The following is a 15,625-nucleotide window of genomic DNA, read 5'->3' as shown; positions in this document are numbered from 1 at the left end:
CCCACTGATTGACTCAGGGAAACGTTGGCGAAAGACTAGGAAGACGATTTCAGCCAAGGAGTCCAAAGCTGGGCAAAAAGCATATGTCACATGGCAAGGAAGGAGGAAGTACCTACAGGACAAGAGCAAGGTCTTTGTGAAATTTTGTTGCTTTGATTCAACAGGTTAATTAAGTAGCATTAGTGCAGCAATGTTAATTTGGTTGCACTGCTTCAAAAAATTTCAAAGGTTGTATGGTGTGTTCAGAACATGCTCTCATGTTTTACATGTGGTCGGGATTTTCCAGATATAGATGAGTGTGCAACATTACAACACAACTGCACAAGAGAGGAGACTTGTATCAACACAGGAGGAGGATTTCAGTGTGTTAATCCACAGTGTCCAGAACCTCATGGAAATGTCAGCTATGTTAAAACGTCACCATTGTAAGTAAAACTGTACCTGTACATGAATTGTTCCCTATCAGTCTTGCCTCGAAATTCAAAGGTTATGGGTTCAGGCTTCACTCTGGCAACTTAGATGTATAACCTGGGCCGACACTTCAGCATTGCCCTGTCGGAGCTTCTGTCAGATGAGATGGTAAAGTAAGGCCCCCTTTTCCCTCATCAGAACTATTCTGAAAAAAGGTTATTGACCTGAAATGTTGACTCCATTTCTCTCCGCTGACCTGCACTTTCTGGGTTTTTTGTTTTGGATTTCCAGGAGCTGGAAATGCTTTTGCTCCATTTTCCTTGTCAGGTGGATGTAGAAAGTCCAGTAGCACTAACCAAAGAAAATTGGTGGGTTCTCTCAATGTCCTAGCCAACCTTCCACCCTCAATTACAATCATTAAACGGGTTAAACAGGTGGCTTATTTCATTGTCATTTTTGGGATCTTGCTGTGCTCAAATTGGTTGCCTCATTTCCCTATATTACAATGGTGACTATACTTCAGAAAATTAATTGGTGGTGAAAGATTTTATGCCACTCAGAGATCATGAAAGTTGCTTTATGAATGCAAGTTCTTTCCATGAATTTATGAATTTGTGTGTCAATTAATTCCAGTTTATGTTCTATGCACCACATATATTCATTCTGTCCTCTAGCTTGACAACTGAATTGCGCATCGCATACTCAGTAAATTTACTCAGTAAGTCAAAATTATAAATTAAATTTCCAGTGCATCTGAGCCTAGTTAGGTAGGTTTAGATTATGGATTTCTGCATCGCAGTGATTGACATGTGTATCAGGAATTGGGGAATACTCCTGAAGTAGGATTTCCTCATGTTATCTGTTTGTCCATAAATTTACTGAACATTGCACCAACATGGTATTTGAGTTTTAAAGTCAATCAAGGCCATAAATCATACTTGATACCATCTGCGTGGATGGTCATTGTTCCAGAGTGAGGTCAGCTGCACCATTTGATAACGTAAGTGAAAATCTCACAGTATTTCATTTTGCCCCGTGCCACTGGGGTCATACAGCTCCTGATCTCATTACAGCCTAGGTTCAAACATGGACAAAAGAGCTGAACTCCAGAGGTGAGGTGAGAGTGGACTGCCCTTGACATCAAGGCAGCATTTGGCTGAGTGTGGCATCAAGGAGCCCTGGCAACATTGGAGTTAATGGGAACTCTGCACCAGTTGGAGTCATACCTAGCACAAAGGAAGATGTTGAGGTCAATCATCTCAGTCCCAGGACATTGCTGCAGAAGTTTGTCAAGGTAGTTTCCTAGGCTTAACCATCTTCAGCTGCTTCATTAAAGTCCTTGTTTCCATAGTAAGGTCAGAATTGGGGATGTTCACTAATGATTGCAGGTTCAGGACTATTCAAGGCTCCTCAGACACTGAAGCTGTCCATGTCCATATACAGAAAGACCTGGACAACATTCAGGCTTGGGCTGATAAATGGTAAGTAACATTGTGCCACATGAGTGCCAGGCAATGACCATCTCCAACAAGACAGAATCTAACCAAAACCAAAAATTGCTGGAAAAACTCAGGAAGTTTGGCAGCATCTGTGGAGAGAAAGACAGAGTTAACATTTCGAGTCCGTATGACTCTTCTTCAGAACTAAAGCGAAGTAAAAATTGTGGTGAAATATATACTGTTTAAGGGGGGTGTGACAGGTGAAGCTGGATGGAAGGCCAGTGATAGATGGAGGCAAAGGAGAGATTGCAAAAGATGTCATAAACAAAAGGTTGAAGGGGTGTTGATGGTGGTGATACTGGCTAAAGGAGGTGCTAATGGTGACATTAAGAGTAGAAAGCAGGATGAGCAAGTGACAGATGGCCCTAGTGGGGGTGGAGAGGGGGGAGGGGACAGTGTGGGAAAAAAAGATCGAAATAGGATAAAAGGCGGGGATAAAACAATGAATGGAAATAAATTAAAAATAATAATAATAGAAATAGATGGGGAAAATTATACATAAAAATTAAAAAATAAATATTTGAAAAAGGGGATCAAAAAGGGGTGAGGATCGAGGAGCGAGTTCATGATCTGAAGTTGTTGAACTCACTGTTAAGTCCGGAAGGCTGTAAAGTGCCTAATCGGAAGATGAGGTGCTGTTCCTCCAGTTTGCATTGAGCTTCACTGGAACATTGCAGCAGGCCAAGGACAGACATGTGGGCATGAGAGCAGGGTGGTGTGTTGAAATGGTAAGCAACAGGAAGTCTGGGTCATGCTTGCAGATAGACTGAAGGTGCTCCACAAAGCAGTCACCCAGTCTGCGTTTGGTCTCTCCAATGTAGAGGAGACCACATTGGGAGCAGTGAATGCAGTAGACCAAATTGAGGGAAGTGCAAGGAGTGAAAGGAATGTTTGGGCCCTTGGACGGTGAGGAGGGGGGAAGGGGCAGGTGTTGCACCCTCTGCGGTTGCATGGGAAGGTGCTGTGGGAGGGGGTTGAGGTGTTGGGGGTGATGGAGGAGTGGACTAGGGTGTACCGGAGGGAATGGTCCCTACGGAATGCCGACAGTGGGGGTAAAGGGAAGATGTGTTTGGTTCCAAGGGTGGCGGCCAGGAAAATGGAGTTGGAGCTCAAGATCAGCCATGATTGTATTGAATGGAGGAGCAGGCTCGATGGGCTGTGTGGTCTATTCCTGCTTCCTATTCCTGATCCTGTTCTTGTGCTCACTTAGAAGGACAAGGGCAGCAGGTGGATGGGAACACCATCATCTGTAAGATCCCCACCAAGCCACTCACCATCCTGACTTGGAAATATATTGCCATTCCTTCACTGTCACTGGATCAAAATCCTGGAACTCCCTCCCTAACAGCGGTTCAAGAAGGCAGCTCACCACCACCTTCTCAAGGGCAATTAGGATGGGCAACAAATGCTGGCCTCGCCAGTGATGCCCACATCCCATGAAATAATAAAAAGAAACTCTCAACCTTGGCCTTGTTGCTCTGATGAATTGCTGAGCAGAGGCCAGGCAAATGATGAGGAGGTATTGCACAAACCCTTGACAGCCAGCTGAAATGTGGTATTGGTTAAGACCTGGGAGTGGGTTGCACCCCCCACTGCACCCCGATCCTCCCACAGTCTTTTAACACCAAATTTAGCTAAGCCAGGAGAGCTATATGTGCAGGAAAAATTCAGGGATATCATAGTCTTATTTTTAAAAAAGCAAAAGCAAAACACAATCCACTGTCAGTATTTACACCATAGATACATTTAAATAGGAGCTAGATAGACACAGACAAAGAAATAGAAGGTTATGCTAATAGGGTGATACACAAGTATGGTGGGAGAAGACTTAATGTGGAGCATAAAAACAGACATAGATCGAATTGAGCCAAATAGTCTGTTTCTGTAATTCCATGTATATATTTTTTAAAAGGTCACAGTATATCTTCTGATTTTCTTGTTTCCAGTCAATGTGAACGTCACCCTTGCCCTATGAACAGCAAATCCTGTCATCATGCTGCAAAGACCATTTCCTTCCATTACCTGTCCTTGCCCTCAAACCTGAAACCTCCAGTCACCCTGTTCCGTATGGCCACAGCTGCTGCTCCCGGAAGGCCTGGACCAGACAGCCTGCGGTTTGGCATTGCAGGAGGAAGCAACCAGGGGCAGTTTGTAATCCAACGATCGGACAGACAGACGGGTGAGCTCATTCTTGTTCAGCCTTTGAAAGGACCTTGCATCGTAGAAGTGGATGTGGACATGTCTGAATACCTCGATCGCACTTTCCAGGCCAAGCATATGTCAAAAGTCACACTTTTTATCTCGGCCAATGGATTTTGAGAAAATATTCAGAGACCACTGATATTTGGCTCATGGGATTCGTTTGAATTGTGACTTTTATTGTGAGAGATAATGAATTAGCAGCCAGAGAGAAAGATACTTTATTAGCGTGCAAATGCTACAATGTAATGATGAGAAAGTGTTACCACGTACAATTTGGACTGAATCCTATCTATTACCTGTTACTCTTTAATTGTAAGTGTTGTGCTATGATCAGCTGACTTCACCAAATTCTGTCATTGTAGATAGCGCAACTCTTTTAGAATTTGTGTGAGCCTCCCTGTTTATCATACATTGCTTGTTGGCCATAGATCTGAATACCATGTGTCTCTGGTTTCCCTGTTCATTACTGATCTCCTGTTTGCCATACATCCCATTTACCATTAAGTGTCCCATGTTCCATGGAATCTCCATCAATCAACTGGAATATATTCTGAAAGGAAATGAGGATACCACTCAGCCAAGTCAACATTGCACACAGCAACCAAATACTGAAGAAAACCAAACCCTGGCCTGATATTTACTCCCATTCCTTACAAACAGCTCCAATAATTTGGCTTTTCTTTAACCATGGGCTATTTGCTACAAACAAGTTAATCTACTATTGTGTACTGTACAACACAATGCAGTGTTTAATCTCCATCAGGCACTTAATAAAAGCAGTGGGGTACAATGAGAAAAATAACCACGACTCCCAAACAAGATGCAAAAAGAAAATTCACTCATTGATCATCACTAAACTGCCTGACTTTATTAGAACAGTAGAACAATGTAATGGTCTGATGCTGTTAGTTTTTTTACTATATTTTCAAGAGCTGGTAGCCAGAAGTTATTTATGGGATTATAGCTTCGCACAGGAAGTTCTAAAAGGGTTTCTTATAGAAGGTCTTAACTCCTGTGCCAGGCATTGTTTATTCCAATTGTTTTTAATAAAAATATTTCACACTACACTTGGTACTGTGTTGTACTGTTGGCTGCACAATAAACACTTGCAGTCACAGACAATTTTCCCATTCATGTCACGGCAATCTTATCTTTATTAAGTACACAAGCTGGAAATCACCTGAAGTCATCTCCTAATCCATCACTGTCAAAAAATCAGCCAAGATTATGGTGATCAATGGAATAATCCCTAGGAAATTCCCATCATAGACAGCAACCCATTTTGGCAAAAGACCACAGAGGTTTTATTACACTGTGCCTGGGGAAGAAACTGTAAAAATCAAGTAGAGTGGCACTAGGATTTTTCTGGAGTCCCCAGGAATGAAAAATAAATCACCAAGACACAGCAAGCAACCCATTAAATATCTTTATTCGTTTTTTTGAATACATTCACTTTTTTTTAATACTTCTATTTATTAGTTGTAAAAAATATTGGAGATGGGAGAAAAGGATCTTTGACTGACAGTCATGAATCTGTTTGCTTTCTTTTTTGGAAAGTAGTACAACTTGAGGGTGACCATAGTGGCAGTGTAGTGGGATGGGGCAGTTGGAATCAAGAAGTCACGTGACAAAACCTTCAGGAATATGTCCAAGCACCATAGAGAAAAGAAATTTGCACTATACATATGAATTAGTAGAAGGAATGGGCCACTTGGCCCTCCAAGCCCACTCCACCATTCAATAAGATCACTGCTGATCTGATTTTAACTTCAAGTCCACATTCCTGCCTAGCCCCGATAACCTTTCACCCCCTTGCTTATCCAGAATCTATCTACCTCTGCCTTAAAAATATTCAAAGGTTCTGTCTCACCGCCTTTTGAGGAAGAGAATTCCAAAGACAATTAGACAACCTACCAACAGTAGGTTGGTCAACATAGAGAACAGTGAAGCAGCAGCCAATGGATTATTTCATTAAAAATTCAATATTATTGAGCGGTGTTCTCATGGTGAGTCACAAGTAAGAGCGAATTTCCTTGGAGTTTTTTCCCACTCTATTGGCACAGATTTGGTAAAGCTTATGGGGTAGCAGAGAGAGAGAAGACCCTGACAAGATTCAACCCCAATATTTTGGGTTTAACAATGAGTGAAAGGTGAATCCCAATGACTTTCACCAGGAAGTTACCTTAAAAGTCAGAATTAAACTGTTGTTTCAGAGGGTCCATTTGCTTCCACTGCATTTTTAACCAGGATGTCAGCTGTTGATCAGTGGATTGCATTCTCACCCCTGAGTCACAAAAGTATGGGTTCAAGTACCACTCCAGAAACTTAAACATAATGATGTTTGAATGTTTCCCTGTCTGTCCCCTTATGTGGGACCTTGCTGTGCACAAATCGGCTGCTTTGTTTCCTACATTACAACAGTGACTACATATCAAAAATATTTAATTGCTTTTAAAACACGTGGGACATCCTGAGATTGCGAAAAGTGCTCCACATGAGCAGGTTTTTCTTTTTTGACCAGTGCAGCAGCTTATGTTGCTGTTTGTCCTTCGATATTGAAAAACACAGGTAGCATATCATCTCAGTAACCGAAATATGAGATGATAGTACTTACATTAGAGTTTGATTAAGTGACTGAAACTTGCCCAGAGTTTTCCTCACTTCTTACCCTGCGGACCCCCCACCTCCCCCACCCGCCCTCCTCCCCACCTTTTCTCCCCTCGACATCTGAATCCAGTGGCAAAGTGAAGTTAGATGTCAGGAGATTGGGAGGTCCGTGATGGATGGCCTGCAGTATTTGATGCAGCCAAACCAAATATTTGTGCTTTCTACAAAGATTACTATGCCTTCATAGCTAGAGATCTCATTGCTCCTCCAATTCTGGGTTCTTGCACATCCCTGATTTTCATCAACCCACCATTGGTGACTGTGCCTTCAGCTGACTACACCATAAATCCTGATATTCTCTCCCTAACCTATCCATCTCTCTTCTTCTCAAACTTTAAGATGCTTTTTAAAACCTAACCAAGTTTTTGGTCATCTGTCCTATATTTCCTTATGTGGCTCAATGTCAAATTTGGTCTGACACCATGCCATTGAAACATCCTGGAATGTTTTACGAGATTAAAAGTGCTATATAAATGCAAGTTGCTATTGTTGTTTGCTGCACATGCAACTACTTGAAACCACAGGGCAGGCAGAGATGACCAAGTCAGAGGCATTACTTCTTCTGCTAAATGCTACACCCCAATAGTTTTGCTGCTAAGTCCAGACACAACTGGATTTAAAAAATCAACGACAGTATTTAGTTGGACAAAAGGAGAGTAGTTTTTTTTATTCATTCATGGGATGTGGATGTCACTGCCTAGGCCAGCACTTATTGCCCATCCCTAATTGCTCTTGTTCAAAGGGCTTTCAAGAGTCAACCACATTGCTGTAGTTCTGGAGTCACATGTAGGCCAGACCAGATCAGGACAGCAAATTTCATGATGTTACTGAACCAGATGGGTTTTTACAACAATCAGCAATGGTTTCATGGTCATCATTAGACTTTTAATTCCAGATTTTTATTAAATTCAAACTTCACCTGTGGATGGGATTTGAACCCAGATCCCCAGAGCATTTCACTAGGTCCCTGGAACACTAGTCTAGTGACAACACCACTATGCCACCACCTCCCTTGTTGTCAACAAAGCCAGCCCAGGTTATGCTGTGGGCAGTCCAATGTACTGATGTGAAGATTTGTGGTTCCACCTATGTCAGGAACATTTACTCAATATGCAATCAATCATAATAACTTGAATCAAATAAGCACTTAGTACACTATCTTCAGTTACTGGCAGTCACGTTGCCAATGCTACCCAATAGCAATTTGTAGTTACATAGCACTTCTAATGTAATAAAACATTCCAAGATATTTCATAGGTGTGTAATCAGACCAATTTGACACTGAGCCATGTAAGGAAATATTAAGAAAGATGGCCAAAAGCTTGGTCAATGTAAAGTTTTAAAGAACGTCTTAAAGAATGAGAGGTAGAGAGTCCGATAGGTTTAGGGTCCAGGATTATGCTTTTTTTTATTCATTCATGGGATGTGAGTGTTGCTGGCTGGGCCAGCATTTATTACAGTCCATGTGGTGTAGGTACACCCACTGTGCTGTTAGGAAGAGAGTTCCAGGATTTTGACCCAGCGACAGCGAAGGAGCAGTGATAAATTTCCAATTGAGGATGGTGTGTGGTTTGGAGGGGAACTTGCAGATGGTGGTGTTTCCATCTATCTGCTGCCCTTGTCTTCTAGGTGGTAAAGATCGCAAGTTTTGGAGGTGCTGTCAAAGCAGCCTTGCTGAGTTGAATAATTATGTACTTTCTATTGCAGAATTGTTGAGGAAAAATATTGGAATTATAGAATCATATAGCATTGATTGAGGCCATCCAGCCCATCAATCCTGTGCCTGTGCTTTGGTTCTAAACGTTGTTCTGATTAGCAAGTATGCAGGGGTCCTTATTTGCAAAATGCTTAATGTATGTACCCTAGAAATTTCCCAGTGATATTAAAGCACCAAGTGAGGTTATGATCAGCTCCTAATCAGCTGCAACATCGCTAAGAATCACCTCACCGCCCACCCCCTACACACCAGCATTCACTTGATAGTTTTACAATCTAAATTCCCATTTCATTTCAAAATGATCTCACTTGGAATAGAGTGCAACTTCAGTAACTGGAGTGTTTCTCAGTTCTGCTTACATTAGGACAGTCACAGGACCAAAAATGTGATGACAGGGCTGTGCTGGACTTCCAAAGTCAAGTCTCAGAATGGATTAAGAACATTTGTAAGGAAAAGAAAATAGGTCACATTATGTATAGGAGTGAAACTGCAGTTTTCTGGTTGAGTAGGAAGTCTGCAGGAAGACTGACTGATAGCTGGGATTCACATGCCAGGCCATCACATTATAGACCTGCAGAGCCAGATTTGGGACAGCCATCCGACTTCACTCAGCAGAGAAGCAGTCACATCACCAGAAGCCGAGGGAAGAGGTGGCGAGGAGCTCCCAGCAGTTGCTGAAACATTCAATCCGTCTGGAGCTGCAGCAGGCGAGGGCAACACCTCTCGCCGCTCGCGTGCACTTTTCTCAGTTCAGGATACTGTGCAGCCGGTGCACGCAGGTTAACGTGAGGCTGCAGCGGGTTTTGTGACAGGCATAGATTTTGTAGAATGGGAGGTCTTTCACCCATTTCCCACAGTGACAGAGAAATGGTTCCATCACGGGGACAGAGCTTGCAAGCATTCAATCCCAGAGATAGAATGGTTTCTCAGCCCACTGGAGGCTGGATAAAGAATGCCTCATTCTATTCTTTCACAAACCTATTATTGCCCATTGCTGACCTGTTTGTCCCATGTTTAGCTCATAAAAAGGCTTGGTACATTGAAGGCAGACTCCTAGTTCGTAATTTGCATGTATCCATGGTTTTGATGTGTGTCTTGCATGTTTTAAGATGTAAATATCTGTGTCCATTTTTTCCAGGTGTCTTTTATTTCGGAATATCCATTGAAACCTGGGTGAGATGGTGGTGTGGTGGTAATATCACTGGCGTAATCCAGATGGCCCAGCTAATGCTTCTAAGTAACGTGGGTTCACATCCCATCATGGTAGCTGGTGGAATTTAAATTCAATTAATAAAGTCTCACTTTGAAAGCTGGGCCCAGTAATAGTGACTATGAAAGTACCATTGATTGTTATAAAAACCCATCTGGTTCACTAATATCCTGTAAGGAAAATAATCTGCTGTCTTTACCTAGTCTGGCCTACATGTGACTCCATATTAATGTGTTTGACTGTTAATTGCTCTTTGAAATGGTCTCACAAGCCACTCAGTTGAAGGGCAGTTAGGGATGGGTAACAAGCCACTCAGTTGAAGGGCAGTTAGGGATGGGTAACAAATACTGACCTTGCCAGTGACATCCACACCTCATGAAAGAATAAATTTTAAAAAGGCAAGTTTTGCTGTGGTGTCATCAGCTGGCTTGGTTCAGAGTTCACAATGTCTGGAAATTGTTAAATGTAAACCAGAAATGTTTGTCTGTAAAACACCTAAGAAGCTACTTCTAACATTTTCTTGTCTAAATAAGTGACGGACCTTCAAAACAAAACCTTTCTATCAGAGATGTCTAGAAAGCAGCCCAAATTCCTTGGAATCCTTCACTCTCCTTTGAGGTGCTGTATATTATGACTTTAAATCATTACTTATGTGATCCCTGTGTTAGTCCACTCCATACCAGCTGCATTAAAAATGAAATAACACTGGCCAGAGTCCAAGAGCAAACTATTCATAAAGTTCTAACCACATGCCTAGACATGGAGAGGTTGCTTACACTAGTAAGCTTTGAGCATGCTTCACTTGCATGGTTACATTCAAAGAATATGCTTACAGACCCTTTTTTAGCTGTTATTAAGTTCTGAAAGACCACTTTAAACCTGCTGTCAGGTGTCAAATCATAGGGGTGAAATCAGCCTTTGACATCTATTGAAGTTATTGGGAAAGACAATTGGGTGTGTCCTAAAATGGACAGCTGATTCACTATATACGTTTTCTGAGAAGCACTAACTTACCCTCATATACTTTCCAATACAGCTCATTATCTCTGCACCAATGACAACTCTTCATAGAGCTGTGTACTGCAGTGCCAATTCCCTGCCCTTCGTATTGCCATATTCTTCCCTTTCAAATACTTACCTAATTCCCTTTAAAATGGTGGATAGTTTTGAACCATGACAACTTTTCTCTTTCCTAAGTTAGTTTTAACCAGTATGAATAAGCCTTTCCTTGTATTTCTTTGGTAGCCTATTATAAGCATCCCAAAGTGCATTACATGCAACCAATTGCTTTGAAATGCAGTCGCTGCTGTTCTGTAGGGCTACTGGCCAAAAGCAATTTCACCCCTATCTCACTATTTCAAATCTCTTATCATTCTTCCTCCATAAATTATAATTCACCCTTCCCTTCACATAGTCCCACTCGCCCATCACCTGCATCATCACAAATATATAGTGGTTCTCTATCCCCTAGTGCATTCAGTTAAACTCCTTGTCCTCATCATATATTCCTCCATGACCTCTGACCACTCATCTATTGACCCCCCGCCCCCCAAGCCAATCCAAAACCCTGCCATTGGTGGTAAAGCTACCTTTTTGATATATTATTTATTCAAACACAGGTTGTAGGCATTGCTGGCAAGGCCAGCAGTTATTGCCCATCCCTAACTGTCCTTGAGAAGGCATGTTGATGAGCCACTCTTTTGAACTTCCACAATCCGTGTGGTATGGTTACAACCACAGTACTTTTATGGAGGGAGCTCCAGGATGTGGCAATGATGAAGGAATGAAAATATATTTCTAAGTCAGGGTGGTGTGTGACTTGGCAGGTGGTGGTATTCCCATGCACCTCTGCCCTTGTTCTTCTAGGTGGTAGTTGCCATTTGGGAGGTGCTGCTGAAGAAGCCTTGGCGAGCTGCTTCAGTGCATCTTGTAGGTGGTACACACTACAAACATTTTGCGCTGGTGGTGGTGGTGGATGGAGTGCTGCTCAAGTAGCTGCTTTGCCCTGGATGGTGTTACACTCCATTACATTCCTGACTATGCCTTGTAGATGGTTGAGTTAGGCAGTTTAGGAAGTGAATCACTTTCTGTAGGATATCCAATCTCTGACCTACTATTGTAGCCACAGTATTTATGTGGCCTGGCCAGTTAAGTTTCTGGTCAGTGATGACCCTCAGGATGTTGGAGATTCAGTGATGGTAATGCCATTGAATATCAACAGATGGTGGTCAGACTCTCTTGTTGGAGATGGCCATTGCCTACCTCTGTGTGGCCCGAATGTCACTTACCAATTATCAGCCCTAGCCTGAATGTTGCCCAGGTCTTGCTGCGTGCTGACATAGACTACTTCATCATTTGAAGGGTCATGAATGGAACTGAACACTGTAAAATCATCAGCGAACATTCCCACTTCTGACTTGATGATTGAGTAAACGATGAGCCGCTGAAGATGATTGGGCCTAGAACACTATGCGGAGGAACTCCTGCAGTGATGCCTGTGGCTGAGATGGTTGACCTCCAACAAACACAGCCATCTTCCTTTGTGACTCAGGGCAGTGGAGAGACTTCCCCCGATCCCAAGTGTCTTCAGTTTTACTCAGGCTTCTTGATGCCACACTTGGTCAAATGCTGCCGTGAAGTCCTGGGCAGTCATTCTCGCCTCACCTTTGGAATTCAGCTCTGCATTGCATGTTTGAACCAGGGTGTTATGAGTCAAGTGTTCCTGGTGGAACCTAAACTGGGCAATGGTGAGTAGGTCATTGGTGAATAAGTGCTTCTTGTTAGCATCAGTGATAACACATCCCATCATTTTGCTGATGATTGACAGTAGATTAATGGAGCAGTAATTGGCTGAATTGGAGTTGGCCTGCTTTTTGTGGACAGAACATTTCAGAGGGCAGTTAAGAGCCAGCTGCATTGCTGTGGATCTGGAGTTACATGTAGGCCACACCAGATAAAGACAGCAGATTTCCTGCCCTAAAGGGCATTAGTGAACCAGATGTGTTTTTATGACAGTCAGCGATAGCCTCATAATTGCCATTTCTGAGATGAGCTTTCAATTTCGGATTTTTTAATTAACTGAACTTAAATTCCACCAGCTACCATGATGAGATTTGAACCCATGACCCCAGTGCATTTGCCCAGGTCTCTAGATTACTGGTCCAGTGACATTACCACTACAACAGTGACAGTGTGATGCCTTAAACTAATGACATGTCATTGTTCTCCCTTAGATTTGCCACCACACACCCAATCGCAGGACCCCGAAGAGCCACCCTGTTGCCAGAGGACTGCCAGGCTTCAGAGTCACCTGCATCACACCTGTTCCCTGAACCAGGCACCAGTGCAGGTACCAACACCTTGACCCTCGGCTAGATTGTCAGCGCACAGCGGTGAGGGCACTTCACACTCACTCGAGGAGCAGGTGGAGGCAGAGAGTGCCCAGGGTGCTGGCAGCTGAAGGACTTCTGAAGTCTAGGACGATGCTGAGTAGAAGGCAGATGATGAGCCTCTGGAGTTGTCCATTAGGCGGTAGATGCTGGAAGTCCAGCATGATGTGTGGGAGGATCTGGCAGATCCATGGGGATATGCGTGCCATGGTATCTGTTGCGGAGGAGCCTGTGCAGAGCATGAGCACTGCTTTGACCCTCATGGCCAAGCGCACTGCCTCCTCCATTGAGAGAGTGGCAAGTCTCATGGAGGATGCAACTCCAGGAACAAAATCAGGGATTCCTGGGGTTGCACTTAGACCTGCAAGCCCTCACACAGGAAATTATCTCAGGTGCTAGTGTGAGAGGTGGATGAGGCACCCAGTATCCCGACTAGGTACCCATCCATCAATGGCGAGCAGGAGATCCAGAGTGACCTCGTTGGCGCACGAGCTGCTTGTCGTCTCTGCGGGCTCCTCTCAGGGCACTCTGGATGACAGCAGCAGCTCCTCCACCCCTCTGCCAGTGACCGTGGGATCTGATGAGGTTGCGTTGACTGGGGAGGCTACTCTGTCCCAGGCAGGGCCAGCACAGGCTCCACGGGCCAGAGGATGACTGTGTCATGAAGAGATTAATGTCTATAATGTTATTGGAACAGAGTTTAGTGGTGTCTGTGTGTGTCTTAATTGGATTAAAGACAGCTAGACTGGGTGCTTTGATGTACTGTAGTTTTGAATTGTTAATTGGGTGAACAGTAAGGAGGACGGTCAGGTAAAGTGTTCATTTGCATTTGTTGAATAAATCTTTCAAGACTGCAGGTAAAATCTTCCACCTAGCTAGAAGAAGCTAAACAATTTGTTTATTTTTTCAGCTTACTAATAAAATTGGTGCTATAAAAGGGGTTTTATTGTTAGCAGAGCTGACGTCCAAAAGACCTAGTGATACAATGGAAAGTTTACATTCAAAGGGAAAGAATGGAGTTTGTGTGTGTAAGGGAGAAGCATTTAAATCATAACCAGCCTGTACATCTCCAACCAACTTGCAAAGGAACCTCATTTAGAATTTGTAAGGTCAAATGTGCTACGCCTGGTGTCTATTTAAAGTCTATGGGTTACTGTTGCCTTAGTGGAGATTTACCTGGGGGTGATTAATTTGGGGATTTGTTTAAAAAGTTATTATAGTAGTAATTTGTAGCCATGTGTATGTGTTTAATTTGTTGCTAAATTAATAAATGTTTAATTTAGTTTTATATAAAAACCACGAGACTTGGTGGTCTTATTCCTACTGAATTCAAAGTCTGCATCTCGAAATTACTAATTGAAAAAAATGGATTATGATAGTTGTTTCAAATCCCAGACAGCAACCTGGGATTTGAACAACTCCGCCTTTACCATCGGCTGTGTCATAATAACCTTCAAGGCCATCAAGGCGAACGAGACAGCAGAGTCAACAGGCTGGCTCCAATGCCAGCGAGAGAGTTGTTGGGGGAGGGGGTGGGTTGGGGTGGTGTGGGGTGGGGGATTACCAAGATGTAGCACTCGCAAATGTAAATTTAAGGCACAATGAGCACAAGGGGGACTGGTCATGGGTGATCTTCTATTGTGTACTGTTTTGTTTATGTTTACTGGTCTGGAAATGAAGACCAGAGAAGGTTATGTAAATGTTTTTGGATTGTCAAGATTAGATAAATTTTATTTTTGTTGTAATGGCCTGAGTATGCTTTACCTTTTTTAATTGGTGCAGGGTACGCCAGTATCTAATGCTGGACATGAGTAGCTCTAAACTTTATTGCACAGGCATTGAGTGGATTTTGGGTTCAAATGAAAGGGTAATTTCAGATATCTGGGATGGAGGTGCCAGCCCTGGCATGGGATGGAAGCAGATTGTTGGCAGCCTAGCTGAAGGAGTGTTGGATCAAGGCAGCCCTAATGTCCCTGCCTCTTTGATGGATACAGAGGTATGCCTCCATACCCTTACTGTGCTCCTCTTCTGACTCACAACTGGATTCATCATCTGTGGCCTGTGGAGTTGCATCAAGATCCTTCTCCTCCAGTGGAATCCCCCCCTTGCCAGAGCCAGAATGTGGAGAGCACAGCATGCAACCATTATCAGTGACATCTGCTCTGGGGGTACTGTAGTGCATGCTGTGAATAGTCCAGGCATCAGAGCACCATCTTCAGAAGACCTATGGTCCTCTCTATCACTACCTGTGTGGAGGCATGGCTCCCATTATAACGCAGCTCTGCCTCTGTTCTTGGGTGGCAGAGAGGCGTCATAAGCCACCTTTTCAGTGGATAGCCCTTGTCACCCAGCAGCCATCCATCCAGTCAGGATGGAGCACTGAATAGCTTCAACACCTGGGAGTGTCTGAGGATCTAAGCACAGACTTGCAGAATCTGAATCCTGTGGTCACTCACTATCTGGACCTTCATTGAGTGAAATCCCTTCCTATTGATGAAGGCACCCGGCTGACCCGCTGGCGCCTTGATGG

The 15,625-nt window shown here is 43.4% G+C and overlaps 1 protein-coding gene across 1 annotated transcript in view; it reads left to right on the top strand.

Moving 5' to 3' along the window:
- LOC121278468 (fibulin-7) overlaps positions 1–5,177 on the top strand; it is a 32,054-nt gene extending 26,877 nt beyond the window's left edge. Inside the window, exons 7-8 of the mRNA XM_041188926.1 lie at positions 287–425; positions 3,857–5,177. Of these exons, the coding sequence (XP_041044860.1) occupies positions 287–425; positions 3,857–4,229 (512 nt within the window). The 3' untranslated portion in view covers positions 4,230–5,177. The remainder of the gene's footprint in view (positions 1–286; positions 426–3,856) is intronic.
- Positions 5,178–15,625: the final 10,448 nt, after the last annotated feature.

Source organism: Carcharodon carcharias, chromosome 5 (assembly GCF_017639515.1).
Source record: "Carcharodon carcharias isolate sCarCar2 chromosome 5, sCarCar2.pri, whole genome shotgun sequence".
NCBI classification, from domain to species: domain Eukaryota; kingdom Metazoa; phylum Chordata; class Chondrichthyes; order Lamniformes; family Lamnidae; genus Carcharodon; species Carcharodon carcharias.
The sequence above is the reverse complement of the archived record's forward strand: the minus strand, read 5'-3'. Positions and strand labels throughout refer to the sequence as shown.